General features: G+C 35.3%; 1 protein-coding gene across 7 annotated transcripts in view; it reads left to right on the forward strand.

Annotated features, from left to right (window-relative positions):
* Nucleotides 1-13,755, forward strand: part of LOC117115421 (multiple PDZ domain protein-like) — a 64,185-nt gene that overhangs the window by 3,029 nt on the left and 47,401 nt on the right. For 5 of the 7 annotated variants that reach the window (XM_033259198.1, XM_033259202.1, XM_033259200.1 and 2 more), the window contains exons 2-15: nt 2,425-2,478; nt 3,747-4,290; nt 4,594-4,795; nt 5,476-5,625; nt 6,457-6,624; nt 7,066-7,162; nt 7,457-7,548; nt 8,141-8,261; nt 8,565-8,732; nt 9,148-9,395; nt 10,077-10,415; nt 10,884-11,117; nt 11,432-11,576; nt 12,318-12,496. In XM_033259198.1, the coding sequence (XP_033115089.1) occupies nt 2,460-2,478; nt 3,747-4,290; nt 4,594-4,795; nt 5,476-5,625; nt 6,457-6,624; nt 7,066-7,162; nt 7,457-7,548; nt 8,141-8,261; nt 8,565-8,732; nt 9,148-9,395; nt 10,077-10,415; nt 10,884-11,117; nt 11,432-11,576; nt 12,318-12,496 (2,706 nt within the window). In that variant the 5' untranslated portion in view covers nt 2,425-2,459. Of the gene's footprint in view, nt 1-1,103; nt 1,124-2,424; nt 2,479-3,746; nt 4,291-4,593; nt 4,796-5,475; nt 5,626-6,456; nt 6,625-7,065; nt 7,163-7,456; nt 7,549-8,140; nt 8,262-8,564; nt 8,733-9,147; nt 9,396-10,076; nt 10,416-10,883; nt 11,118-11,431; nt 11,577-12,317; nt 12,497-13,755 lie in introns of those variants that run through there. The other 2 variants (XM_033259199.1, XM_033259201.1) reach the window with 2 other exon arrangements.

A 13,755-nucleotide genomic window follows, 5' to 3' on the forward strand; every position in this document is an offset into this window, starting at 1 on the left:
TGTAATATTAAACAACAATAACGACAATAAATTAGTAATATTTACATTAATAATACTAATTAGTCATTATGACGTTAATAAATGTGAAAATAACAACAACAACATTAATAGTAATATTTATTTTAACAAATAGTAATAATACTAGTATGGAATAACGATATTTAAATATCAATTTTAATAACTAATTAGTGATAATAACGATATTGAAGGTGATAATAGCAATAATACAACAATAATAAATTAAAGATAATGTTTATTTTTATAATAATAGTAATACTAATTAGTAATAATATTAATGATGATACTTATAATACTAGGCCTACTTAGTAATAATAGGGTAATAATATCGATAATAAAGGTGACAACAACAACAATAATATTAATAATAATAATAATATGAGAAAAATACTAATAAAACGCCCATAACAACAACTTTTTAAATTACTATTATTAAAATTATAATACTAAGACTAATAAATAATAATAATAATATCAATAATAATAATAAAAAATCGAAAATTATTTATTATTTATATGGTACTGTAATAATAATAATATCAGCAAAAATTTGAACAATATATAATGTTAATGCTAAGACTAATAATATTAAAACTAACGTTAATAAAAACAACAATAATAATAACAACAATGACAACAATAATAACAGCAATAATAATAACAATTAGTACAATGTAGTACCAGTAAATGACTTGTGGCCGAGATGACTTGTGGCCGAGTTGATTTGTGGCCGAGATGAATTGTGGCTGAGTTGACTGTAGCCAAACTTTTTGTGGCCGAGTTGACTTGTGGCCGAGTTAACTTGTGGCCGAGTTGACTTGTGGCCGAGTTGACTTGTGGCCGAGTTGGATCAAATTCACCCAAGACTACTAGGCCTAGGTACTAGGGGTGTCGGAATTGTTCGGGCGCCATGTATTTGTATGGAATGCCATATAGGCGCAAAACTATGTGTAGACTGTGCATAGGCTGTGGTAATCCATTGCTGCTACTGTACAGTACAGTATCCTTGATTCGTGTTTTATTTTACAGTAAGTGGTTTTAAGCAGTTGAGGAGGGCATTATTACTGTACTGTACTACTGCCAAAACAGTGGTTTTTATTATTAGGTTTGTATATGTTAATAATACTTTGGCTTCATATATAGTACAGTATTTTGTTTTGTCTTTTAAACAAATAATCAAACCAATGGATTTTATTGTTTGTATCTTACTTTAAAGTTATTGATGCCTATATTATTGCTAATGTATGTTTTGTTTTTGTATTTGCATTTATATGTTAATAATATTATGGGACCAGAAGGCATACGTAAATCAGGGGATTTGTAAAATGAAGGTTGGGTTAAATTTTTTTTACCTTTAAACTATACATACGCAAGACTCAATCAACGTATGTTATGAACAAACGACAGTTACCTACACTACTGTAGGCCTAAAAATAAATAAATCAATCAAATCAATCTTTATTGTCCAAAATAACAAAATGTATAGTGGAAATTATACAAACAAAAGCCTACCAAGTGTTCAAATCGCACAATCAATAAAAAATTACATAATCAAATGTCAAAAAATGAAGCTTCAAAAAGGCCTACAGGTATATCAATTAATAATAGATTATAAAAATAAAATTTGAATAAAGTTATAATATAATTTAATGCTTTTACTAATCACTTTACGATGTCATAATAATAAAGTGAAAATAAAACCATGTGGCTGTAGTGTATTAATTCTTAACCTTACTGTACATCTTTTATTTAACTATAAAAACATGAAAATATTGTATTATTACCTATAGTATATGACAAAGGTATAATTGGGAATTCCCCTTCATTTCTATTCTAAACAACAGAGCTATGGTGTTGTCTTGATGTGCTGAGACAAACTAATACCAGGTGCACTGGGCGAGAAAAGATTATGTCTTGTCATTTGTGTAAAAAGCTATTTAGGAGAATGCTCTGCAGGTAGGGGGAGGGGGGCCTCCACAGTAGCATTATATATATTTTTTAAAATCAACACAATAGTTTATACTGTGATTTGATATTGGTTAATATTTTAATAGATAAGGTCTCTTCTTACTTACTGTAAATTGCTAGTGTATTAGTAGAACGAGTCTTGTGGCCCCCTCCGGTCTTTTTAAACTGGTGACTGAAGCTTTGCCCCAGAGAATACACTTGGTCAAGAATGCATTACAATGCTGGGTACAGTAGTAGTAAGGGTGCTCGGGCCACTTTAGGCTGGAAGCCGGGACTTTGCTTCCCTACTGTAGAGCACACACGTTACGCCACTGATGGTATGGACATGACTATTGTGGGTGGGGACGTTCTCTTAGATAACTCGCTCAGGTTTTGCTGGTTACCATGCAAGACTATCTAACCACTTTAATTATAATTATGTGTGTCTGTTGTTTTTAGGTCTTTTTTTCATCTGGGCAGAAACCATAATCACCATGTCCAGTGTTTTAGCAGGTAAGGATTTTGCAATTACATGTACTGTACATGTACTGTAATTTTTAAAATTAGCTAAAAGCTATAGAGAATAGAACTATCAACTTTTTGTTTTTGGAATTTACTCATTTCAAAGCTTATAAATTCAATAGTAACAAAATCAAATTCAATGTTGATGATCTATGAAATAAAGCTAAAAGAAATTCTATATAGGAAATTCTGGAAATTTGAACATATAAGGTAAAAAAAAAAAATTATTGCGTTGGACACGTCTGACCGACCCAAATTTTACGAAATTAAGGGTCGACATTTTAGTTTTTTTTCCTTCATATTCTTTTATGAGCAAATAATGCTGGAATAGAACTATCAACCTTGACAAGGTTACAGGGCTAAGGCTAGCCTATTTTGCTGGATGGTATGCGATGCAAATCCAAAATTGTTGTATTATTTGTGTATTTTCTACTTTTTAGGCATAAACACATATTTGGTTGTTTAAAAAAAAGAACAAAACAAAACAAAGGTTTTCCTACCAATCTACCAATTTTTCGGATTTTCCTAAAATGTGGCCAACACAATTTTTTTTTTCAGCCTAATCAGAAACACATTAACTCACTTTCACCTCACCATTTAATCATTAACTTGGTTCTTAATTCACAGCAAAAATAAGACTGAGACCATTAAACTAATTATGTATATTTATATCTTGGAATAAATTCATATGGACTGTGGATATGTTTAAAGAAATGTCTTTGTTTAACCAGAAACACAAAATTATTGCATACCTGCCAAACAATGTAGTTATGGTGGGTGGGGCAAACCCAGCCCTGGAGTTTTCCACCCAGTCTAAAGCCAGTTTCATGGCCCTCCACCACCTTTTTTAACCCCTTTGTCCATCCTTAAAAATTCACTCTTATTTAGAGATTACCAATGTTATCACCAACTCACCCTTAAAATGTCTACCACCCACCCTTTGATTTTTTTCAGCTACTACCCTGTCTGCCATGATTCAGAAGTTACCTACAGTAGGTTATCCTTTCTCAAAAAGTCAGCCATTGTGTGACGGTGTAGATTACGCCCTCAGAATAATGAGATTCTGAGAGGGGTACTGGTTCAGGACAATTAGGAAAGGACATCTCTTTCATCTGATGGCATACTTTAGTGCTTGAGAAAGAATAGCTGAAGTAGCATATGAAATGTTACAGTTATACAATAATTTGTTGTTTCTGGTTAAAACAAAGACATATTTTTCCATACAATATATTCATATTATTTTGTGCTTATATCTGTAGATAATCAGAAAGCATTAGAAGTGCTCGGCAACATCCAGGCAAAACTTGCTGATGCAGGGGACACATCAGTTGAGGATGATATCGCTTCTATGATCTGCATGCTTGAGAGCCCTCTTTTTAAGCAAATCCTCAACATCCAGTCCTCCATACGGGAGCTCAAAATGCATGTTGAAAACCCCTCAGCCGAACCGATTGCTGACTTTAGCTTTTCACAAGATGGTCAGATTGTCTTCCATGAGCCGGATGATGATGAGCAGCCGCCTGGCACGCAATTCTCATATGACAACAATACTTTTGAATATGACAACCCATTGTATGCTGATTTGGATCAAGGAATGGCAGAACAAGGCCCTTCTAGTCCCAATCTACAGAATTATGATGCCTTGATTGAGTTTCAGGCTCAGGGACGAGAAGTACTTAATATTCAGTTGCAGAAGCCTGAGGTTGGAGGGCTAGGCTTCAGTGTCGCTGGATTAAAGAGCGATCAACACGGTGAACTGGGGATATTTGTCCAACTTGTTCAGCCAGGTGGTACGGCTGCAAAGTAAGTAACTCTGAATATCGTTACTATTTCAAAAGATCCATACATGGTGACATCTGTGGAACCAGCTGTACAAAATATGTACGAAGTTGAATTTTAACAAAGTCTCAATAAATGCACTATCCACACTATCAAAATTTTTTTTACAAAAAGCTGTTGTATACCCATATATAGTCATGATGTACCCATATATAGTTATGATATGCCTATATATGGTCATGATGTGATGTCATTACCATATTTAGACTGTCATATGTTTTGTCAAATAAAATTTGAACAGGGCCTAATAATTCATTGTTTGTTTAGGGATGGACGGCTTCGTGAGCATGACCAGATTTTGGCTATTGATAGACAAGTTCTTGACACATCCATCTCGCACCAAGATGCCATTGGTCTTCTTCAGCGAACCAGCGGGACAGTGCACTTGGTGGTTGCTCGTGGACTGCTCCCTGCAATTGTTGAAAAACCTGCTGGGTCAACAATCTCAACACAAGCAGAGGTCAATCAGGTAATAGGCAGCTTTCGATTTGTGTGAAAACGTGATGCTAGAACTGATTTACTCATGCATGAACGTCCTACATTTGCTACACAACATATATTTGGTCAATTGTGTCTGCAAATTACTTTAAAAACATTTAATATTTGATATAAAAGAAAACAACACACAACGCAAAGCTGGTTGCACAAACCTAAATCGCATAAAATAGTTTACACTGACACATTGCACATCACACTCCCCAATATCATCAGGTCAAAAAACACTTTATTACTGGATTGAATTGGATTTTTTTGGAGTGATATACATCAAGAATAATCCATGAAAGCCCTAAGTGGGGTTCTTCTGGTAATGAATTGGGCAGTACACTGGAAGACAATCTCCTACTCTTTTCCAAAGATTGTAGAGCATTCTTTAGTGTGAACATGAGGCATTTTGCACATGGCTTAAATGTCTCATCCGAAAGACTGTACGCTATTGAAGCTTGCATTTCAGCCCTCCAGCTGAAAGACAAGGGGAGAAGCGATGGGAGTTAAACCGAGGATCGAAAGATCTCCATGGTTCAGCACACACACACAGTTTTGCTGACTGAGCTGCTCGAAAAAGACAACATGTCACAGCTGATATATACAACCCCAATATGTTTATAGAAAATTTCATGAATTGTCTTTTGCCCAACTTTTTTTTGGTAGGAAAATGATGGTTCACCTGAGTTTGAATTGTCTCATGTGGAAACAATTACACTACACAATGAGGGGCATGGCTTAGGGTTTGGCATTGTCGGAGGTAAAGACTACGGCGTTATTGTGAAGACTATTTTAGAAGGTGGAGCTGCAGATAAGGTGAGTTCAACTAACCTTTTTTTAGTCTCTTAGGGTGCTCTTTCATATCTTAAATTTCTGCTTCAACTTTGTTAAAGCTATGTATCTATAGTGACAATTATGATAACAGTAGTAAATATTATGTCAAGTTCTGAGGACACTATATGAAATATATGCCTGTGGGAGTCATTATTAAGAAGGTAATTTTTGAACGAAGTAATCGCTCCAAAGGCTTAATATTTCTTATAATGTCCAAAATAACTTTATTCACAGTGCTAATAACAGTATTCAACCTGCTGGTTGTGATGGGCTGCTGTAGTTGTACAATCATACTTTAAATTAAATGTGCATGTATGATAATGATCTGCTAGTATGCGCACTTAAATTTATTATTAGGTAGGCTGTTAGGTGTTGTAATGTAAGCAAAGTAAAAGTCTGTTGTGATCCAACACAAGATGCTGATGAGTTGTGTTTAAATTGTAGCTGTTTAGATATCTTTTTTATAGGTGTAATTTTTGCCCTACCTGACGTGGAAATGTATTGAATACTCAGTACATTTGAAAACAACTGCGAAAAAAATCGCAAACTGTTCTTGGGTGGGACTCGAACCCACGATCTCCAGATCACTAGCTTGGCATCATACCTCTAGACCACCAAGCTTGCGTCTGATGGCCAGGGTTGAATTCGAGTCCAAGTAAGCAGCAGGTACTGCAGTGTTGATAGTAATTGTTATTGTCGTGATAGAATAATAGACAATAACTGGATTTGCGTCAGGAGAAACATGTATAGGTGTAATTTTTTTGATATCTTTTGTAAACGTTGATGAAGCTAAGCTTTCTTTTAATACCACAGGATGGACGTCTTAAGAGTGGAGATGTGATTCTAAAGATTGGAGATAAAAGTCTGCAAGGAACCAGTAGTGATCAGGTGGCAGTGATCCTACGAGAGGCTGGCAGTGATGTGGTGCTTACAGTTGCCAGACCTCCACAACCTGCTATTGAAACACCATTGAAGAGCATGGTGAATGTCTTCTCTTTGTTTTTGTGATAATTTCTATCATGCTTTATGTCTTGGGATCTCAATTATTATTTCTTAGTTTCATCAAAAACATTAATTAGATTTATATACTGTATGGCAACTAAATTTAAAAAAAAACACAGAGTTAACCACTCGTTTAAATCTCACTTGTCTAGTCAGTAGTTTGTGAAATGTGATAAGTGTTTTTGATACTACCTTCTAGATGTTTTCAGTATCAAGAAAAAAAATTGTACATTGCTTTGTTTACAATTTTGTCAAATACTGGCTCATCATTTTTTAACTGGACAAATTTCTTAAACACAAAGATTGAGACCCTTCATTTGTAAAAGTTCCTCCCTCGGCCACTAAATTACAAAATTATTGTATACTGCCTGAGGCTTGCTGCATTTGCTGCAAAACTTCTCTTTTGTTATTGTTTTTTAGCCTGTTGCTGATGAACCAAATGAGTTTGATGTGCATCTCACCAAGGATTCTAAAGGCCTTGGTATCACCATTGCAGGATATATTGGACAGGGATCAGGTAAGGCGGCTGCTATGTTATCATGATGCAATTGGGATACTGCTTTTGATGACAGATTTGGTGAGGCAGTTATGATGTTATGATGATGGAACGCAAACTCAAGCTGCCTGGGGGGGGGGTTATTCCATAATGCTGCAGCAGCTACTTCTTCTCTCCGTCTCTCCTATAAGTTTCTTTTATAGTTTACTAAATTTTTGTCGACTTAATTGAGACTTAAATAAAAACAAAATTGAAGGACCAACTGAGAATCTTGGCCATCATGTTATTCATTAATTTTTATATTTTTCTTTGTAGAACAAATGAAGGGAATTTTTGTGAAGAATGTAGCACCAGATAGTGCAGCAGAAAAAAGTGGTGCCATTATGCCTAACGATCAGATTATAGAGGTAGGATACCTTTAAACAGTATTCATCAAAACAGTGAAAGTCAACAAAATGATATGAAACTGCTATCAAAATCTGTACCTAAACACAATTCACTAATTCCATGAAGTATGCTTTGTAAATCTAAAACATGATCTTACCACTGCATTTCATAACATGCAACATGCAGCTTCAGGGGCGTACTGTGGGGGTGTTGATGGGTGCGGTCGACCCCCCCTTTTAAAGAAAGTGCCCTTTAAATATGCTCGCTTCACTCACAGATAACGCATCCCGCGAATTCTGAAAGCTTCGCTAAATTGCTCCGAGTTCAGCTTGGCCCCTGCGCTTTCGTTTCGACCCCCCCTTAGATTTTTCACCGTACGTCCCTGAGCTTAATTGCTTTTAGTGGTCAAAGCGAAGTTCACATACTAGAGAGTAATCGGGTGATGCGAGCGCACCCTCTAGTCTTCTAAATTTTCATCATCAATAAAAGCGCTGAAACCATTTTGTGGACATAAGATAGAATGGGAAGCCACCATTTTAACCAACTTTAGGAATGTGCATCCTAAAGCTTAATTGCCACCATTTATCTGGTTATGCTTCTTGCCTTGATCAGGTTGATGGGCAAGATCTAAATGGGTATACTAATGAGCAAGCAGTGGAGGTCTTGAGAAAAACAGGTGCTGTGGTACATCTCAAGCTTAGCAGGCACAGAGTTAGTCATTTCATGGTTGAATGTGAGTAATAACAAGTGTTAGTTTGTGTTATATTTTTTGGTAATGATATTAAAAAGAATATATATTTATACTGTATGTTCAGTACGGTTACGCTGATGAAGAGAGCAGGAGCTCTTGAAATATTCATAAAATAAATTGTCTATATCCTGAAATGTCAACCTTGTTTATCCTTTTTTTTTATTAACTTCGTATTGCTTTTGAAGAAACTAATGGCCGTAATGGTAATTATAATCATTTTCCAAAGCAACTTTCCAACACTTACCCTTTAGAGGACAAATGTTGACGTGGTTTTTTTTTCCTCAGCTCCTGATGGTGCTGGAAATATTGGAGAGGCTGATATACTGCCAGTTACAACATCATATCCTCCACCAGGCCGCACTGGAGAGGCTGATACACCGCCAGTTGCAGCATCATATCCTCCACCAGGCCGCCAGTGTGTGGAGGAAGAGACTGGTGAAGTCAGGCCTTGTGGTCAGTACAATTTATTTGTTTCTCTTTATAATTAAAAGCTTTAGTTTTTTTTTAAATTTTTATGACAATGATTATTTTTGATAAAGACTTAAATTTAAATGATACTATTGAATAAAGATGTTTTCAATTTATATTTGTTAATTGGATACTTATTTAAACAATTGCCCAATTCACCACCAGAAGGACCCCGCTGGAAACAAAGTCTGGGAACTATGCTATTGTATTTATATATTGTTCATGTGCTAGAATAGGGATGTAGTTTTGTGTTGAAATACTTTCAAAGTCCTACAAACACCAAGATTACTTTCTAACCTGAAAATAACCTACTACTAAAATGAATGAACCCATGACTATAAACTTGGAAGGCCTGTCCCTACTACCATACAAGGATAATTAAGCCTTGCTTATTTTACAGTCATTATGCCAGAAGTTGATGCTAAGATTGCCATGTGGCAGGGGATGCTTGGTATGGATGTGGAGATTATTATAGCTTCTCTGGAGAAATTCCATCATGGTGGCGGTCTTGGCATCAGCCTTGAGGGCACTGTTGATATAGATGAGCAGGGTAATGAATTTGGACCACATCATTACATCAGAAACATCCTACCAGATGGCCCTGTTGCTCTAGATGGCAGACTTCAAAGTCAGGATGAACTTCTTGAGGTATGTTTAAAAACCTCTGATATTGAATCATTACTTCAAAGATACTTAAAAATCATTTAATTTATATATAATTGACTTTTAATATATTTCGCTGATTTTATTAATATTATCTTTTCAAACAAAAGTGGTTGCATCTATGAATTTTATGTTTGCGCTTTTTAAATTTAATTTATCTGAAGTGCTTTACTGCGTTTAGTAATCGATTTTAATAATAATAATAATAATTCTTTATTTGTCCTCGTATATGTATGCCTACACACTGGGAACTTTGGGCTGGGTCCCCGGGGACCCACGGCTGGCATAGCTCGGGGCCAACTACCCCACTTACTCTACAACCTCAAACGGTTACAGACTGATACATACATGGTCCTTAACTCGCCTAACTCTCCTGACAGGGTTATTCGAGGAGCTGAGCGTTTTTTGTTATAAAAGACCCGAATTCAATACTCGATGCAGAGCCGGGTATCATACCAATTAGCCAAACACTCAGCTCATCATTTACAGAATATTTACAGAATAAGCTTCAAAGTAATCCATTGTGTATTCTTAGGGCACCAGGCACCCCTGGTGTCATTAGTCATTACAGGAGAAATTGAATATTGCACATATTTGCTGTAGAATTTCAGATTGTAACTTTGTACATCAGAAAGCATTCATAATCTCATTGTTTTGTATCTGTAGGTTAATGGCACAAGACTTCTTGGTGTGAACCATCTTGAAGTGGTCAACATCCTTAAAGAGCTGCCATTGCAGGTGCACTTAGTCTGTGCTCGACATCAGCATCCAATTTTTCCGAATGATCAAGAGAATCAGTCTGAATCATCAGATCATGCTGTTGGAGTTGAAGAAGTCAATTTGGACTTAACCCAGGAAGCCACTGCAAATCCTCAGAGCTTAAAGAGTGAAGTTGGCCAAAGCAGGGACTCTCTAGCAGGCCTAGCTATGTGGAGTGATGATGTCCAGGTTATTGAACTCCAGAAAGGAGCAATGGGATTAGGCTTCAGTATTCTTGATTATCAGGTATGCTTGTGTGGACCAGTGGCGAGGGGGGGCAGCAACCCGGGCCCCCTTAAATTGTTTGAAATTTTTAAAAAAAAGTGTGGAGATATAAAGAAAATTATATTCCAATTTTAAGTCTGAGAGTGCAATTTCCATCCATGTAGGTGCCAAAATCAAAAATTTTCTTACTTAACCCAAACCATGGTGGGGCTGAGGTGGTATAGATCCTCCATCTGTGAAAGTGCCTCCCCATGCCTCCTCTATTTTGAATTCCTGGATCCGCCACTGTGGACTGTAAATAGTTTGTAAGGTATTGATGTTTGAAAAATTGTAAATTGCCTAGATGTGTTAATTTTAGTAAAGGGCATGGGCTGATTTAGGTGTGTGTGTACATAGACACTTATGCAGCTGTTTAAAAACGAAGTAGATGGATATTGAAGTTACTTTTTACCTCTATAATTATGTATTTTCATTTATTATACTGCATAGGACCCAACAAACTCATCACAGATTGTAATAGTGATCAGAAGTCTAGTTCCTGGAGGTGTGGCTGAAACCGATGGACGGCTGCTCCCTGGGGATAGACTCATCTCAGTTAATGATTCGAATCTTGAGAACTGCAATCTGGACATTGCGGTACAGGCTCTGAAAGGAGCGCCGATTGGCGTGGTGCGCATCGGTGTGGCTAAGCCACTGCCGTCTGCTGAACATCCCATACAACAGGTTAGTCTATGTGGACTTGTGATCATGAGAACGTGCCACACAACCAGAAGATTGTCTACCTGTAAATTATTGACTCAAGTATATATGTTCCTAATCCTCTCTTTATTCTTTGCAAGCACATTTTATTACAAGTTATGAGAGTGTGATTTTATTGTTGTTTGTAGTTTTGGCAACACAGATAGCTGTAATTGAAAGGTGGTGTGTTCAATGGATAGTTTGAAGTACATAAGGTCATGTAATTGTTTACAAATTTAAATTGTTTACAAATCATATATATCTAGTAAGGATTACCATATGTTTGTACTCCTTGTTAGGTGACATCATCTGAACCCATTGGACCAATGGAAGCTAGGATTATAAAAGAAGAGCCAATCACAAGGGAGGAAAAGAAAGTTGTTCATGCAGATTTATTCAGTGCATCTGCCTTCGATAATGATCAAATTAAACCAAAATGTAAAGGTACAACAGTATTTAGAATCAATTTTTTTTATCACAGGTTTAATAATTTATTTTATGCCAGGAAATATGTCATGCAACTGTCCTCTCACTAGCGGAGCTGTTAGTATTAAGGGGAAAAGAATCCTTATTTTTGACAGTGGGAAGAAAGAAAAAAGTGGAAAGAGCAACTGTTGGAATAAATAAGCCAATAGTAGAAAATAATGTACAAGTTGCTCTAGTCCACAGGTAGGAAAAATGTCAGTGATATTTTTGTGGCTCGCGAAAGTTAATTACAAACCCTAATCACCTTGTTTTTTTGCGGCCCGGCACCTATCATCTGTAGAAAGTAATAGTAAAACTGAGCATAAAGTGGCCATAAAACAGTGTTGAAGGTTTTTGGAAGTGCACTGAAAATTCACTTTGGTCCTCCCACTCATTTTAATGCCCACCCCTGCTGTAGTCTTGATGACATATGTTTTTGACTGAATATATTCCGAATATCCTGGTTTGATACTTTGGTGTATTGCACATTAAAGAAATCCATTAATCAGTCTACCATGTATAGTCCAGCGATGGTCAAAGAGCTACAAAGTTTTGTCCATACCTAATAATCCATGTGCTAGACAATAAGGATTAAAATTTTAAAAACCAAAATTTAATATTAATATTTTTTATTGAATTATTTATGAATTTTACAAATAAATCTGTAATCATAGTGTCAAAAGAAGAAATATCATCTCGATAAAATGTTGTGAATTTCAGACAAAATTGAAGAGAAACATGAATTTGTTGCTCCTGATTTGATTCCTTCGGCTGCTGCTGTGACAGCTACAGTTGCTGCAAACAAAGCCAGTACTGAATCTAGTGTCCCATCAGATCAGACATCAACTGCAATAGCTGCAAACACAGTCAGTCCGGAGACTAGTGTCACGTCGGACGAGGTAGGCAAAACTTTCGAAAACCTTCAAGCAAATTACTTTTACTATTATCATTTAATTCTACATAAAATGCTAACTGCCTTGTTAAGCAACATATTCCGGACCAAGGTAATGACACTGCAAAATGCTACTTTTTACTAAAAATGATTAATATCAAGTCTAACTTTATATTTTGAAAATGTTATTGTAACCCATTCAAATAGGATTCTAACATATATTATATAATTACTTGCATTTACTGATTTCATGATTATTTGAAATGGAAATGAAACACTTCCTTAAGTCAACTTTATCTTCATTCAATACTAAAAATTAATGATATATTTTAAAAAAAATAATATTTTTAACTTTTTGGTATTTTATTATTTGGTTTCATATTATGTGGATTTCTATGGTCAACTACTATACTAATTTTCTAACACTCTTTACTTTTACCTTTTATGTTGTTTATGAGCTTTTTCTACTTATTACTTTAAATATGCTAATTGATAATCATATTTTTATTTATTTATTTATTTCAACAATATTTTGTGAGGGTGGTCCATCCAGCCTGAGCTGATCAATTGATCAATTTTCAAGTATTGGTTGCTAGTATAAAACAAAACCATCAACAAATTCAACCAAAATAAAAAATAAAGATAGTTTGGAATAAAATTAATTGTTATAATTTATCCTTCATTTATAATTGACATAAGCTCTGTCCACACTATAAAATTTTTTAATGTGACAAGTTTGTGTGATGTGTCCATTATGAGCATGATGATGTCATGATGATGTCATATGTGGCAAAGACAAGCCAAACCAGTCACTCGTCGCAATAATCGATTTTGAGTTATTAATACAGTGTTAGAGAGCAAAATAATAGCTATAAAATGGTAAAAAATCATTCAAATCGGACATTTCCTTATGAAGTTACAAGCGTTTAACCACACAACTGTTTAAAGTACAATATATGAGAAATTAACCGTCAAAGTTTATGATTTCAGGCATTTCTCATGCAGAAACTATCTTTAAATCCTTAAAAAATATTGTTTTAACATTGAAAATGGAGAAAATAACAGCATAGAATGATGTGTAGATATATAAAGGTTAGTTTAGTGCAATAAAATAGATTTGTTAAAATTTGACATTCTGGCATATTTTGGCCATTTTCTCTGAAACACGATTTGCGACGAGTGACTGGTTTGGCTTGTACACTTTATAGCCCAACAGTTTATTTATTTTTTAAAATTTCCCCCCCCCCCCAAAAAAATTCCTTCGGT

This window comes from Anneissia japonica, unplaced genomic scaffold (assembly GCF_011630105.1).
Source record: "Anneissia japonica isolate Jap-2015-1 unplaced genomic scaffold, ASM1163010v1 scaffold287704_len1198815_cov201, whole genome shotgun sequence".
In the NCBI taxonomy this organism is placed as follows: domain Eukaryota; kingdom Metazoa; phylum Echinodermata; class Crinoidea; order Comatulida; family Comatulidae; genus Anneissia; species Anneissia japonica.